The 15,112-nt window shown below is 42.4% G+C and overlaps 1 protein-coding gene across 1 annotated transcript in view; it reads right to left on the bottom strand.

Moving 5' to 3' along the window:
- Positions 1 to 1,539: 1,539 nt before the first annotated feature.
- The window catches only part of EPDR1 (ependymin related 1), a 35,254-nt gene continuing 21,681 nt past the window's right edge, over positions 1,540 to 15,112 (bottom strand). The window contains exons 2-3 of the mRNA XM_059074809.2: positions 4,385 to 4,593; positions 1,540 to 3,244 (exon numbers count right to left, since the gene is read on the bottom strand). Of these exons, the coding sequence (XP_058930792.1) occupies positions 3,051 to 3,244; positions 4,385 to 4,593 (403 nt within the window). The 3' untranslated portion in view covers positions 1,540 to 3,050. The remainder of the gene's footprint in view (positions 3,245 to 4,384; positions 4,594 to 15,112) is intronic.

Below are 15,112 nucleotides of genomic sequence, written 5' to 3'. Positions count from 1 at the left end.
CCTAATCTTAGGAAATGCATCATTGTCTCAATTAGCAAAGCTTCTTGTAAGAAAGGCACCCTGATAATAGCAAAGCTTGTTGTAAGAAAGGCACCCTGATAATTAGAACAACTGCGGCCAGAAAGGCCAGGCCCGTTTCACTCCACATGGGCCAGTGGCAAAGGGAGGGATGGCTCTATCCCAGGGCTGGGCCTTTAGAGTTGAAGGCAGAAGGTAGAGAAGACCCCGCGGCTTGCATGGATCCTGGCACTTTGCCTTGGGAGGGGTGCAAGGAAGTTGCTCCGACGTAGCATAAAGCATCAGCAACACGTGAGGCAGGGGGTCTGCAAAGTGGGACCCAAGCCTGGCCCAGGCCCATGTCAGGAATGGCATCCCTGTCTGCAGATACGTGAGGCATCAGATGCTCCTCTTCATTAATACAGACCAGTCCCTGCCCTATTGAAGAGCACTCTTTATCTTTTACTGTGATGGCCACTAGCGAGTTTTACACAAGACTGGTGACTGAGAAAACCCCCTATACTCAGAGGTAACCCAAGCTTCACTTCTCAGGCTCTGTGGCCGTTGGGAAAGAGGGAACAGTGCCAAGGACCGAGGCTGGAGAGGGAGACAGGGCCTGATCAAAAGGGCCTTGGACACCAGGCTATAGAGCCTCAGCTTTACCTGTAGGCAGTGGAGAACCACAGGGGCAGGGCACCATCAGGTGTGTATCGAGGTCCCGCCAGACATAAAATCCTTCCGGAAGGAAGACTTGGCTTAACTGCGAAGGGGTTTAACGACCAAAACGGACAAACTGAAAAACGAAAGGCACCCACTTCACGTGTCCTGGATAGAATGAGTTCCCTTCCTTTTTGCTTTGAGTGGGGCTGTGGACTGGGGTGAGCAGGTGGGAAGATCTGAGGCTAACTAAGTGGGGTGTGCAGTTTGGACTGGAGCGGGGCTCTCTTTTGGGTGGAGAGAGAGGAAGTGGGGCAAATACTGTCACAAAGGCTTGATCAGGCTGGACCGCCTCGAAGGCAGCTGTGAAAGTTTCCCCAGGTAGCATTCCAGGTGCCGGCCTTGACTGGGCTGCACGCTACTCTGTGACTCTAGGAACCTGCGTGGGCACTGGAGACAACAGGGGTTCAGGACTGGCTTATGAATGAATGAATGAACAAACGAACGAACAGGCTGGCTTCTAGAACAAGGACAAGGACAGAGTATATAGAGATCTTGCAAAGGCCAGCAATGCTAAGAGCCTGGACCTCAGTGATGGCCGAGAGGATGGACAAGAGGCAGTAGCTTTAAGAGCTGTTCTGATGGGACTCGGGCCACCGACTGCCTATGAGGACTGAAGGAGAAAATATAGGTCAAGAATGACTCTGAGGCTTCTGACCCAGGCAACTGGACTTTAAGAGGAAGAGCAGGCTTTGGAGAAAGGAAAATGAATTTGGTGTAGATCACAGGAAGCACTTTATTCATTAGAGAAGCATTTTAACTCCCTTATAGCCAAGATAACCCATATTTATTACAAAAAGAAATATATCAAAAAACACTTAGAAGTGCAATTAAATTTGTTTATTGAAACAATATAGATAAACTGTGAGTAATACAGATTGTTTTCAGCGTAATATAGGCATCACACATTTCTCCTGGTAACAGATGATGGATAGATGGCCAGATAAAACACAATAGTAGAAGGAATCTAGAATGATAAATTTTATTACTAGATATCTCCCTAGAGATCAGCAAACCCAATCCCATTTAACAGATGAGGAAGTAAGGACCAGAGAGGCTAGCATTCTCCACTCTACATATGTTTAGGGCACTGACCACGTGCCAGGCACTTGGTGCTGGGCATATAAAAGTAAACAGAACACGGTACCCGTACTCACGGCGCTCATGGCCAGGCTAGTGAGTGACAGCATCCAGGAAGCAGGAAATTTAGACACAGCCTAGTAAGCATTGTCAGAATAGCATGTTCAAGCTGCGAGGTGTACCCAGTCCAGGCTTGGGAGCAACCTCCAAAGGCCATGCAGGAGCTGACCTGGCAAGGATGAGCAGAAGTCAGATAGACAAAGAGATTGTGAAACGCTGCCCCAGGGATGCAGAGGTGAGGGGAAGCATAATATGTCTAGTGAATCAAAGGAGTTCCAGTACAAGGGGATTCTCGTCCTGGATTTCAGAAACAATAGTCCCCTGACTCCCAGTTCAGTGCTATTGTTAGAATGCTACCTGTCTCAACAGGTCTCTTGACAAGTATGTGATGATTCAGCACAGGTATCAATACTGTTGCATAGAAAAAAAGGAAGCATATATGGCTCACGCTTACCCAGAAATAGACATTAAGATTTTCCAAACCCTCCTGTTTAAAACATATCTTTAGAGGAATCATTACTTTGTATTACAGCCTTTCCTTTCCTCCCCAAATGTTTACATCCATTGGGTCATGCCAGAAAGCTCTTAAGGCCGGAAGGGATTTTAAGGGCTCACATTGCCAGCAGCCAAGAGAGCACAGGGCAGGGGGAAAAGGAGGTGCTGGAGGCACGGAGCAGTGAGCGCAGTCACTACCCTGGCGCAGGCAATAAGCGGGTGATTGTCTGTAGAGAGCTTAGACATTAATACCAAAACGGACCAAAAGCCGCTCCGCTCTTTTTATCACCACGTACCAGCCATCCAGCAATTCCCAGGAAGGTCGATAACAACACATTCGCCCCTGCTGACCCTCCCCTCGCCCCGTGTGTGCCACCGCACTTCCCATACACCTGCACACAGCAAGCGCAGCTCCCAGACGGGCTTCGGAAACCTCTGAGGTCCCCGTGTTAGCCATCTCTTCATATATTACCACATACTCTCCATTCCATTCCTTTCTGTACATCTAGCCCAAGTAGTCACAACCACACATACAAAATAAATAAATAAATAAATAAATAAACCACATCGAAGTTTATCTTCCTAGAATTACGATATTTATCTCTAATGAAGAGTCTCATCTCGCAAGTCTCAAATCCGGCTCGAGCTGGGGCGGCTGGCATCTGCTGTCTGATGCTGTCCCTTCCGTGTTCACAGGCTTATCAGGAGCAGTCCTCGCTCATCCTCTCCGGCTGGGCTGTCTGGCATGTGCTGGGAGGGGTAAACACCGAGGGGTCTTTAATGCCCAGCTGTATGTCGAAAAACCGTGTGGACAATATCACACTGTAATTTTTGGTGAAGGTTTCCTGGACAGGATAACAATCCTTGACTGTATAAATGCCAATCCAGGTTTCATCTATAGGAGGAAGGCAAGTCGAGTTTTTAATGTACAAGACAGGCAAAATGTGTGTATTTTTAATTATGCAAAATATACATAAAATAGACCATTTTAACCATTTTGAAGTACAGTTTGGTGGCACTAAGTACATTCACATTGTTATGAAAGCGTCACCACCATCCATCTCCAGAAATTTCCCATATCCCCCAGTTGAAACTTTCCATTAAACACTAACTCCCCATTCCTCCCTCCCCCCAGTCCCTGGAAACCACCATTCTACTTTCTGTCTCTATGATTTTTACTATCCTAGGTACCTCATATAAGTGAAATTAAACAGTATTTATCCCTTAGTAACTGGCTTCTTTCACGTAGCATAATGTCCTCAAGGTTCATCCATGTCGTACCATGTGTCAGAATTTCCTTCCTTTTTAAGCGTCAGTGATTTTCCCCTGTATGTATACACCAGCTTTGTGTACCCATTTGTCTGCTGATGGACACTTGGGTTGTTTGCACCTCTGGCCTTGATGAATAATGCTGCCATGAACATAGATGTACAAATATCTGTTTGAGTCCTTGCTTTCAGTTCTTTAGGGTATATGCCCTATATTGCTGGGTCATCCGGGAATTCTGTGCTTCACTTTGGAGGGGAACCATCATACTGTTTTCCACAGCACAAAGGCCTGTGTTTTTGAAACAGTCTTGGGGGAGGTGTGTTGGCAGCATTGCAGAGAAGAGCTTCACATCTATGTATAAAAGCAGATATCATAACGGCAGTAGATCTGGTTGCTGCAACTTTAGTTAGTGTTTGGGTGAAAGGAAAAGGAGGCACCCAAATCTAACGTGTGACTTGGACAAACACCTTTCATGTCACAGACCTCCAGGGCATCATGAAACATCAGAGCCAAGGCTAAGCCCGTAATAGTCAAAGTGGCAGGAAGCTACAGGGGGCCTTAGAAGGCTGAGGTGTTTGTTCAAATGCCTTGCTTAGATCCCAGCGCTACACAGCTAGCAGAGTACATTTGGGGGCTGCAAATGGAGTTAAACAATTTGCTTAAGCTTCTAAATTTCCTTAACAACTACCTTCCTTAATGGACTTAAACATTATTTCCCATCCTGCTTCCTGAGACGCAATACTTGAATACTTTGTTGGACCCTTACACGATCTGGCTGACTTTCTGTCCGACCACTCCTGGACGGTGATCTGCTCCTGGGGCCCTCCAATGGAGTACTGGTCCTCAAAGGTGGAGTTCTGAGGAATGTCTAGAGGGTCCCAGGGGTCTGTCAGGGTGATCTTGGAGCACTGCTTGGTGGCTTGTTCAATCTGAAACATCACTCCATCCTTATAGAGCAAAATATATTCAAATAATCTGGAAGACAGATTGAAAGAGAACAGTTCAGGACTTTATGTTACAATCACCATGTCCTTTATCAGCATAAAAGCCAAAGGCCTTTGATACAAGTTAGTCTTAAAATAGAAAAAATAGAAAAAAAATAGTTTTGCTGCTAGGCAATCATCTACTTACTTATAAACACTCGGCGCATGAACAACTTGAATATAAAATAATTAAAGTTCAGGGGTCAAAACTGAATATTCATGAGACAGTTACCTATCATACCTATCAATTACCTATTACCTTATCAAGCACCTATTGGATGACAGACCCTGTGTTTGAGATACAAACAAGAGGAAGGTGAGGGCCTGGGTTAGCAGCTGGTTTGTGACCTTTTAGCCTCAGAGACACAGGAGGATTTGACTCTTGCCTTAGTTGTTGAGTCCTTGTAGCACTGAGTCAAGGGACCACAGGGATATGCTGAATGCAGGATGCCAAGAGCCTGCTGAGGATGCGCCAGGCTCCTGTGCCCCACTGTCTCAACTGTCATCATAGGAATGGGCTTTGGTGAGGTGCAGCTGTGCTGGGAATGGGCTGAGACAGGCAAGGACAAAAGCTGAGGGGACCCCAAGCGAATGGCTTCGCTGAACTGAATTTGTCTGCGTGTTCTCAGCCTCATCCCTCGTATCCAGTGCACACCCTACGTGCAGAGCAAGCCAGAAGTATTCTCAGTCTGTGCCCGAGCCCACAGACCGCCCGCCGTCACCTTGCATGCTGTGTGGTCACCAGCCCTGTGTCTTTCCTAAAGCTAAGCCATCTTGGTGTTGGGTGAAGCTCGGTGAGTTCCCATGCATTCAACTGTCGATCTAAAACTCGGGGCACTGCTATTGATCAAGTGGAGTGAGGTTGCAGCCCTGATTCAAAAGTGCAATTTGCAACACCTGAGGGCAGAAGAGCCCAGAGAAGTAGCTTTTCGTGAGCAAATAATAGCCAGCAGACTATCTGTGGTATGTAAGGCTCACCCCACTCCACAGCCCCCAACGAGGATGCCTGTTCTCCATCCCAAGTCAGGGTTTGAGATTTCTTCAGAAAAAATAGTATAAATGATAACTGTCCATATGGTCAAAATAATACCATTACTAGGACTATATTTCATTTTCTATGAGCTAGCATAAAAATATAAACATAACCTCATTTTATATATTTAGAAATATCGACCCTGCTTATTCTAGAACATGTTTGAAATGACTTACAAGGGTAAAACCCAAGCACAGACCTGGAGAAGTGGGAGTGAATGGAGAAAGGAAAGGAAGTGTTCACGTTATGCACCCCTGCTCAAAATGGAGCCAACCTCTTATATTATACACGCAGGGTTCACATCAAAATACAAGCCCTTTGGGGGAGTTTGGAGTTGGACTGTCACTGCTTCCTCGCTCCCGGTTAAGTCCCTGGCACATGAGAGTCTAAACATTCATGGAAGGAATATAGAAACATTAGCATCAACTACAGAGCATACTCCAGTCACAATATGGGATTCTTTGTCCATACACGAATCCTGCTCCACGATCCCTTCAGTGAGAGTGGCCCCCCACGAAGCACCTACTGTATGCCGTCGGGACTGGTTATCTTCATCCTCCTCCTCCTTACCGTCAGCATTATCTTCTTGTGCTTTCCCAAGTTCAAGGTGTTTAGGCTAGAGAGTCATTCCTAGCTTTGGCTGATACTCGAGTTGTGGGCAGTGACTGTCCCCTGAAAGCTTTGCACCCATGTGCAGGAGAGGGGGGTTTCCTTCTTGAAACTCAGGCCCCGAATCCACAGAAGCACAAAAGTGGGAGCCTGGTGGCCATGTTTGTGGACATGACCTGGCCACCCTCCTCAGAGGGGGACATCTGACCCAGGGTGGGACAATGAGATGCTCTTGCTTGGACATGTGGAATTGCCACTGAAGGTCTGCTAGTCAGCCTCTTCGTGTGGCTGGTCGTGTCGTATGTAAACACAGGAGCCATGGGAGGCTAATTTCCAACAGGTGAACTGAATAAGAGTAAAGACTGACGCACAGAGAAGCAGCTGCAAGCTGGGATTCCAACAGCTGTTCATTTCCTGGATGCATTTCCTCTCTGAGGCCTGGTGCCTACAGATCCACCTGCAGAGTTATGATAATAAGTTTCCTTTGTTCTAATAACTTTCCTTTTTCTGCTTGGAACTTTTTGTGTGACTCATAACCAGGACTCGTTTCTAATACAGTTGAAGACTCCACTTTTCCATCTACAGCCCTGGAACAGCCACCAGCGCAGCTGTTCTAAGAGAGGCACCACACGGGCCACTGAAGAACCAAGGGCCATGGATGCCTGGTCAGTCAACTGTCAGGGAAGGGGGCAGCAGGAAAGGAACTCTGCTAACTTCACTGTTTTCCCGAGGCCAGCTCTATCCATATACAGAAGTAAAATGAAAATTCTAGACTTGAAACAATCACTACAAAATGTTAACATTGGTTAATCCTGGGTAGTCTGAACACAGGTGTTTGTTATGATGTTCTCTGTACTTTTCTAAGTTTTCAAAATATTTAATTTGAAAAAAGAGGGCACAGTATGATACTGAGGTTATGCTGACAGTGCCTTAAGTAAAACAGAAAATATTAATTTAATGGGAAACAAAACAGAATGTATAAGTCATTTTTTTCAAAATCCCATGTGGATATAAATGCTAGTACTACTCCATTGAAAGTTTCGGAAAAGAAGATTTTCATGGCTTGTAAGTTTATACGAACGTCTTCATAGTCAAGATGTAGGTTCTCCATCACAACTACGATAAAGGGCCTGGAGCCTGATAGAGCCAGAAGGTCAAACTGTAGAGATCAGCCAGGGTTGAAATGAATCATCTGCCTGGGATGCTGTGCGGGTAATAACCCGTAGATCTGAAGCACTGATGGACTTCAACAGAAACTGGATCCTGGGAGGTGACATCAAAGCCTGGCTCTGAGGTGGAGAAAGCTGTGAGGGCAGCAGTCACCCCAGGGTGCAGTCAGGCAAGGTGAGGGGCTGGAATGGGTGTGAAGGACGGGGCAGCCAGGCGGGCCAGCACTGGGTCAACAACAGCCTGCAAACTTCACCTCCTCGCTGGCCAGACACCAAGCAAAGCATTGTTCCTGGAAGGGCCCTGCTGCTGGGTCTCAGGTTCTCCCCGCCCAGTCAAGGGGTCAGCAGGCCAAGCTTTCCATGGCAACCCAAATACAGAGGAGGTGCCCGGCGGGCCACTTGGCCTCTCACTTCGTGGGACAAAGGATTTTTGTGGCTTCTGAGAAAATTCCCAGGCTGTGCGGACAATTCCTATTGTTTCCTGAAAATCCATTTTCCTAAAAATTGAAACTAACTTAGAGAAATAACAACCCTGTGCATACGTGTCTACTGCTTTTTAAATTTTAATTTTAATTGTGGTGAAATACACATCACATAAAATCTACCATCTTAACCATTTTTAAGTGTACAGTTCAGGAGTGTTGAGTATGTTCACATTGTTGTGCAACGAACCTCCACAACTCTTTTCACCTTTTGCAAAACTGAAACTCTGTACCCGTTAAACAGCTCCACATTTCTCCCTCCTCCAGCTCCTGGCCGCCACCGTTCTTCTTTCTGTCTTTATGAACTTGACTACTCTAGGTACTTCACATAAGTGGCATCATACAGTATTTCTCTTTTTGTGACTGGGCTATTTCACTTAGCATAATGTCCTCAAGGTTCATCCATAGTGTAGCATGTATCAGAATTTCCTTTGTAAGGCTAACTAATATTCCATTGAATGCATATATCCTATTTTGTTTATTCATTCATTCAAGAATGGACACGGGTTGTTTCCACCTTTTGGCTATTTTAAATAGTGCTGCTATGAACATAGGTGTGCAAATATATTAATTTTTAGTGTACTATACACATTTTACAAAAATAAATAATGATTTATATATTTTAAACCTGCATTTTAAATTCAACAATTTGTCCTTGGTAGTCTCCCAAATATTTCCAAAAAGTACATATCAATGGAATCATTTTTCCCTAATTTATTATGAAAAATTTAAAAATGCAGAAGAGTTGAAGGCCTAATACAATGATCACCTTTGTATCTACCATTTAGATTCAACAATTGTTACATTTTGCCATATTTGCTTTATCTATTTCCTAAATATCTCTTACAAACAAGGCTCTGTACTTCATGTCCCATCACATCAGAAGACAGGTGATGTCCCATTCTGCTATTAATGCTACCAAATTTGATCACCAAGCCACGTGGTTACTCGATATGTCTCCATCATAAAGGCATTTCCTTTTGCAATTACCAAGTAATCGGTGGGTAATACTTTGTGATGCTGAGAATATCCTGTTACCCCATAACTGTCACCTAATCATTTTAGGTAAAACAATTTCTTGAATCAGTTATTTCACTGGAGGTTGGTATGATGCTACCAAGAGTACAGCAAATGGTACCTATCCATCTGTCTATCTACTATCACTCTGCACTCGGGTTTTTATTTATTCAACATACGGCAAATAATTAAAGTCATTATTCCATTTGATGTTCAAATTATCCCAAGTTCAGTCAGTGGGAACTCCTTCTACCTGCTGTTTGTGACTTATAATATGATTCCATTAGTCTTTGAGTGATTCCTGGCTTTCTGTGACACAAGTGTCCCAGGCTCATCTTAGATTTTCCTTGCACCATATCTAAAATCAGTCATTCCTCTAAGGAAACCTGGAACTTACTGGGAAACAACTTAGAAACCAACATCTGGGCCCTAGATGTGCTCATTGTCATTGGGATGTCATTGTTTTAAGGACCTTTCAGTGGTCAGAACTTCCTACGGTGAAGAAAAAAAAAAACAACATGAATTCATACTGATATTTCCATTCTAAATTTGACATTATAGGTTCTCCCCTATCATTTTTGTTTTTATGTTTACATATATTTTCTCTTCAAATAAAAGTCATGCTTCCCCAAAACATTAGCAAATTTACTTATTTGCTTTATCCTACAATAGCTTTGAAATAATACTTTAAAAAGTGTTATCAAAAAATACAACTGCCCAGTGAATTTTAAGATTTTATTGCAGTTCTTTTTGTCCTTAGAATACAACTCAATGCTGCATTAAAAATTCACTTGGATTAACCCTGTTCCCTGGGTGGCTATGTTTCCAGATTGATATAACATTAGGTTCATTTGTTTGTTCTCAGTTTGGGGACTTCACACTCTTCCCCTTTGATTTAATTATATTATTTAAATATGTAAAGTTTTTCATGTTTCAGAACTCAGAACAATATAAAAAAAAACATTCAGATAAGTCTCACTCAAAATTAAAAACAAAAATTTAAAAAACTTGTTTAGGAATTCCCTGGCTGTCCAGTGGTTAGGGCTCCATGCTTCCACTGCAGGGGGCACGGGTTCGATCCCTGCTTGGGGAGCTAAGATCCCGCATGCCATGTGGTGCAGCCAAAAAATTAAAAAAAAAATTTTTTTTAAAGAAAAGTCTCACTCCCATGCCAATCCCTGCCCCATTTCTGATTCTCCCAATGGATTGCACCTTTCATTGGCTTCCATGTTATTTTCCTTCATTTCTTTTGACAAAAAATAAGCAAACAGGGCTTCCCTGGTGGCGCAGTGGTTGAGAGTCCGCCTGCCGATGCAGGGGACACGGGTTCGTGCCCCGGTCCGGGAAGATCCCACATGCCTCGGAGCGGCTGGGCCCGTGAGCCATGGCCGCTGAGCCTGCGCATCCAGAGCCTGTGCTCCGCAACGGGAGAGGCCACAGCAGTGAGAGGCCCACGTACCACCAAAAAATAAAAAATAAAAAAATAAGCAAACACATGTGTGCACTCTTATTTCTCTCTCTTCTTTCCAGAAAGGGTAGAATTCTATATACACTTTTCTGCATCTGGCTTTTTCCTGTCTCTATTAATACATAGAGGTTGTCATTATTCTTTTCTATGGCCATATAATAGTTTATTGTGTGTAACTACCATTGGTTGGTTATTTAGTCAGTCTCCTGCTAATGAACATTGGCTTGTTTCCATTCTTATTATATTGCCCAAAACAAAACACTGAATACCTTCTGCTATTTTGGAGGTATATATTTAGGATAAATTACTGATATGAAACTACTAGGGCAAAGAGTATTTTGTTAATATTATCAGATTTCTTATCAAAGAGTTGTGCAGTTTTGCACTCCTATCAGTAATATATGAGAGCACCTGTTTCCTTTATAGCCTTGCCAACAGATCATGTTGTCAAACTTGGATTTGTGCCCATCTGATAAGTAAGAAATGTTATCTGTCAGGGTTTTTTTTTTTAAGAACTTTTTCCTTTTTTGGTAAGCATAATGAACATACAATGGACTGCATAAATCTAAAGTGTAGAGCTTGAGAAATTTTACAAAGTGAAGAATTAGGAAGCCCCAACCCAGATCCAGTTATGGCACACCAGAAGCCTTCCCCAGCTCCTCGCAGCCACTTCCCTCCAAAAGGGATAGTGCAGTTTTTTTTGTCTGGTTTTTTTTTTTACATCTTTCTTGGAGTATAATTGCTTTACAATGGTGTGTTAGTTTCTGCTTAATAACAAAGTGAATCAGCTATACATATACATCTATCCCCATATCTCCTCCCTCTTGCGTCTCCCTCTCTCCCACCCTCCCTACCCCACCCCTCTAGGTGGTCACAAAGCACTGAGCTGATCTCCCTGTGCTATGAGGCTGCTTCCCACTAGCTATCTATTTTACATTTAATAGTGTATATAAGTACATGCCACTCTCTCACATCGTCCCAGCTTACCATTCCCCCTCCCCGTGTCCTCAAGTCCATTCTCTACGTCTGCATCTTTATTCCTGTCATGCCCCTAGGTTCATCAGAACCATTTTTTTTTTTAGATTCCATATATATGTGTTAGCATACAGTATTTGTTTTTCACATTCTGACTTACTTCACTCTGTATGACAGACTCTAGGTCCATATACCTCATTACAAATAATTCAATTTCATTCCTTTTTTTTTTTTTTTTTTCGGTATGCGGGCCTCTCACTGTTGTGGCCTCTCCCGTTGCGGAGCACAGGCTCCGGACGCACAGGCTCAGCGGCCATAGCTCACGGGCTTAGTTGCTCCGCGGCACGTGGGATCTTCCCGGACCAGGGCACGAACCCGTGTCTCCTGCATCGGCAGGCGGATTCTCAACCACTGCGCCACCAGGGAAGCCCCAATTTCATTCCTTTTTATGGCTGAGTAATATTCCATTGTACATATGTGCTACATCTTCTTTATCCATTCATCTGTCAATGGACACTTAGGTTGCTTCCATGTCCTGGCTATTGTAAATAGAGCTGCAATTAATATTGTGGTACATGACTCTTTTTGAATTATGGTTTTCTCAGGGTATATGGACAGTAGTGGGATTGCTGGGTCAGATGGTAGTTCTATTTTAATATCTTTTAAGGAACCTCCATACTGTTCTCCACAGTGGCTGTATCAATGTACATTCCCACCAACAGTACAAGAGGGTTCCCTTTTCTCCACACCCACTCCAGCATTTATTGTCTGTAGAATTTTTGATGACGGCCATTCTGATTGGTGTGAGGTGATACCTCACTGTAGTTTTGATTTGCATTTCTCTAATGATTAGTGATGTTGAGCATCCTTTCATGTGTTTGTTGGCAATCTGTATATCTTCTTTGGAGAAATGTCTATTTAGGTCTTCTGCCCATTTTTGGATTGGGTTGTTTGTTTATTTGATATTGAGCTGCATGAGCTGCTTGTAAATTTTGGAGATTAATGCTTTGTCAGTTGCTTCATTTGCAAATATTTTCTCCCATTCTGAGGGTTGTATTTTCATCTTGTTTATGGTTTCCTTTGCTGTGCAAAACCTTTTAAGTTTCATTATGTCCCATGTGTTTATTTTTCTTTTTATTTCCATTTCTCTAGGAGGTGGGTCAAAAAAGATTTTGCTATGATTTATGTCAAAGAGTGTTTTGCCTATGTTTTCCTCTAAGAGTTTTATAGTGTCTGGCCTTACATTTAGGTCTTTAATCCATTTTGAGTTTATTTTTGTGTATGGTGTTAGGGAGTGTTCTAATTTCTTTCTTTTACATGTAGCTATCCTGTGTTCCCAGCACCACTTTTGAAGAGACTGTCTTTTCTCCATTGTATATATTTGACTCCTTTATCAAAAATAAGGTTACCATATGTGTCCGGGTTTATCTCTGGGCTTTCTATCCTGTTCCATTGATGTATATTTCTGTTTTTGTGCCAGTACCGTACTGTGTTGATTACTGTAGCTTTGTAGTATAGTCTGAAGTCCAGGAGCCTGATTCCTCCAGCTCCGTTTTTCTTTCTCAAGATTGCTTTGGCTATTCGGAGTCTTTTGTGTTTCCATACAAATTGTGAAATTTCTTGTTCTAGTTCTGTGAAAAATGCCATTGGTAGTTTGACAGCGATTGCATTGAATCTGTAGATTGCTTTGGGTAGTATAGTCATTTTCACAATGTTGATTCTTCCAATCCAAGAACATGGTATATCTCTCCATCTGTTTGTGTCATCTTTTTTTTTTTTTTTTTTTGCAGTACGCAGGCCTCTCACTGTTGTGGCCTCTCCCATTGTGGAGCACAGGCTCTGGACGCGCAGGCTCAGCGGCCATGCCTCACAGGCTTAGCCGCTCCGCGGCATGTGGGATCTTCTGGGATTGGGGCATGAAACCATATCCCCTGCATCGGCAGGCGGACTCCCAACCACTGTGCCACCAGGGAAGCCCTGTGTCATCTTTAATTTCTTTCATCAGTGTCATAGTTTTCTGCATACAGGTCTTTTTTCTCCTTAGTAGGTTTATTCCTAGGTATTTTATTCTTTTTTGTTGCAGTGGTAAATAGGAGTGTTTCCTTAATTTCTCTTTCAGATTTTTCATCATTAGTGTATAGGAATGCAAGAGATTTCTGTGCATTAATTTTGTATCCTGCTACTTTACCAAATTCATTGATTAGCTCTAGTAGTTCTCTGTTAGCATCTTTAGGATTCTCTATGTATAGTATCATGTCATCTGCAAACAGTGACAGTTTTACTTCTTCTTTTCCAATTTGGATTCCTTTTATTTCTTTTTCTTCTCTGATTGCTGTGGCTACAACTTCCAAAACTATGTTGAATAATAGTGGTGAGAGTGGACAACCTGTCTTGTTCCCGATCTTAGAGGAAACGGTTTTAGTTTTTCACTGTTGAGAATGATGTTGCCTGTGGGTTTGTCATATATGGCCTTTATTAGGTTGAGGTAAGTTCCCTCTATGCCTACTTTCTCCAGGGTTTTTATCATAAATGGGTGTTGAATTTTGTCAAAAGCTTTTTCTTCATCTACTGAAATGAACCTGTGGTTTTTCTCCTTCAGTTTGTTAATATGATTTATCACATTGATTGATTTGCATATATTGAGGAATCCTTGCATTCCTGGGATAAACCCCACTTGATCATGGTGTATGATCCTTTTAATGTGCTGTTGCATTCTGTTTGCTAGTATTTTGTTGAGGATTTTTGCATCTATGTTCATGAGTGATATTGGCCTGTAATTTTCTTTTTTTGTGACATCTTTGTCTGGTTTTAGAATCACGGTGATGGAGGCCTCGTAGAATGAGTTTGGGAGAGTTCCTCACTCTGCTATATTTTGGAAGAGTTTGAGAAGGATAGGTGTTAGCTCTTCTCTAAATGTTTGATAGAATTCGCCTGTGAAGCCTACTGGTTCTGGGCTTTTGTTTGTTGGAAGATTTTTAATCACAGTCTCATATTCAGTGCTTGTAATTGGTCTGCTTATATTTTCTATTTCTTCCTGGTTCAGTCTCGGAAGGTTGTGCTTTTCTACGAAATTGTTCATTTCTTCCAGCTTGTCCATTTAGTGTCCATTTTAGTGGCACAGAGTTGCTTGTAGTAAACTCTCATGATCTTTGTATTTCTGCAGTGTCAGTTGTTAGTTCTCCTTTTTCATTTCCAATTCTATTGATTTGAGTCTTCTCCCTTTTATTCTTGATGAGTCTGGCTAATGGTTTATCAATTTTGTTTACTTCTCAAAGAAAATGCTATTAGTTTTATTGATCTTTGCTATTGTTTACTTCATTTCTTTTTCATTTATTTCTGATCTGATCTTTATGATTTCTTTCCTTCTGCTAACTTTGGGGGTTTTTTTTGTTCTTCTTTCTCTAATTGCTTTATATGTAAGGTTAGGTTGTTTATCTGAGATATTTCTTGTCTCTTGCGGTAGGATTGTATTGCTCTAAACTTCCCTCTTAGAACTGCTTTTGCCTCATCTGATAGGTTTTGGGTCGTCATGTTTTCATTGTCATTTGTTTCTAGGTATTTTTTGATTTCCTCTTTGATTTCTTCAGTGATCTCTTGGTTATTAAGTAGTGTATTGTTTAGCCTCCATTTGTTTGTATTTTTTACAGATTTTTTCCTGTAATTGATATCTAGTCTCATAGCATTGTGGTCGGAAAAGATACTTGATATGATTTCAATTTTCTTAAATTTACCAAGGCTTGATTTGTGACCCAAGATAT

The sequence above is a fragment of the Kogia breviceps genome, chromosome 9 (genome assembly GCF_026419965.1).
Source record: "Kogia breviceps isolate mKogBre1 chromosome 9, mKogBre1 haplotype 1, whole genome shotgun sequence".
Classification (NCBI taxonomy): Eukaryota; Metazoa; Chordata; class Mammalia; order Artiodactyla; family Physeteridae; genus Kogia; species Kogia breviceps.
Note: the sequence above shows the minus strand (reverse complement) of the source record. Positions and strands in the feature narration are given on the sequence as shown.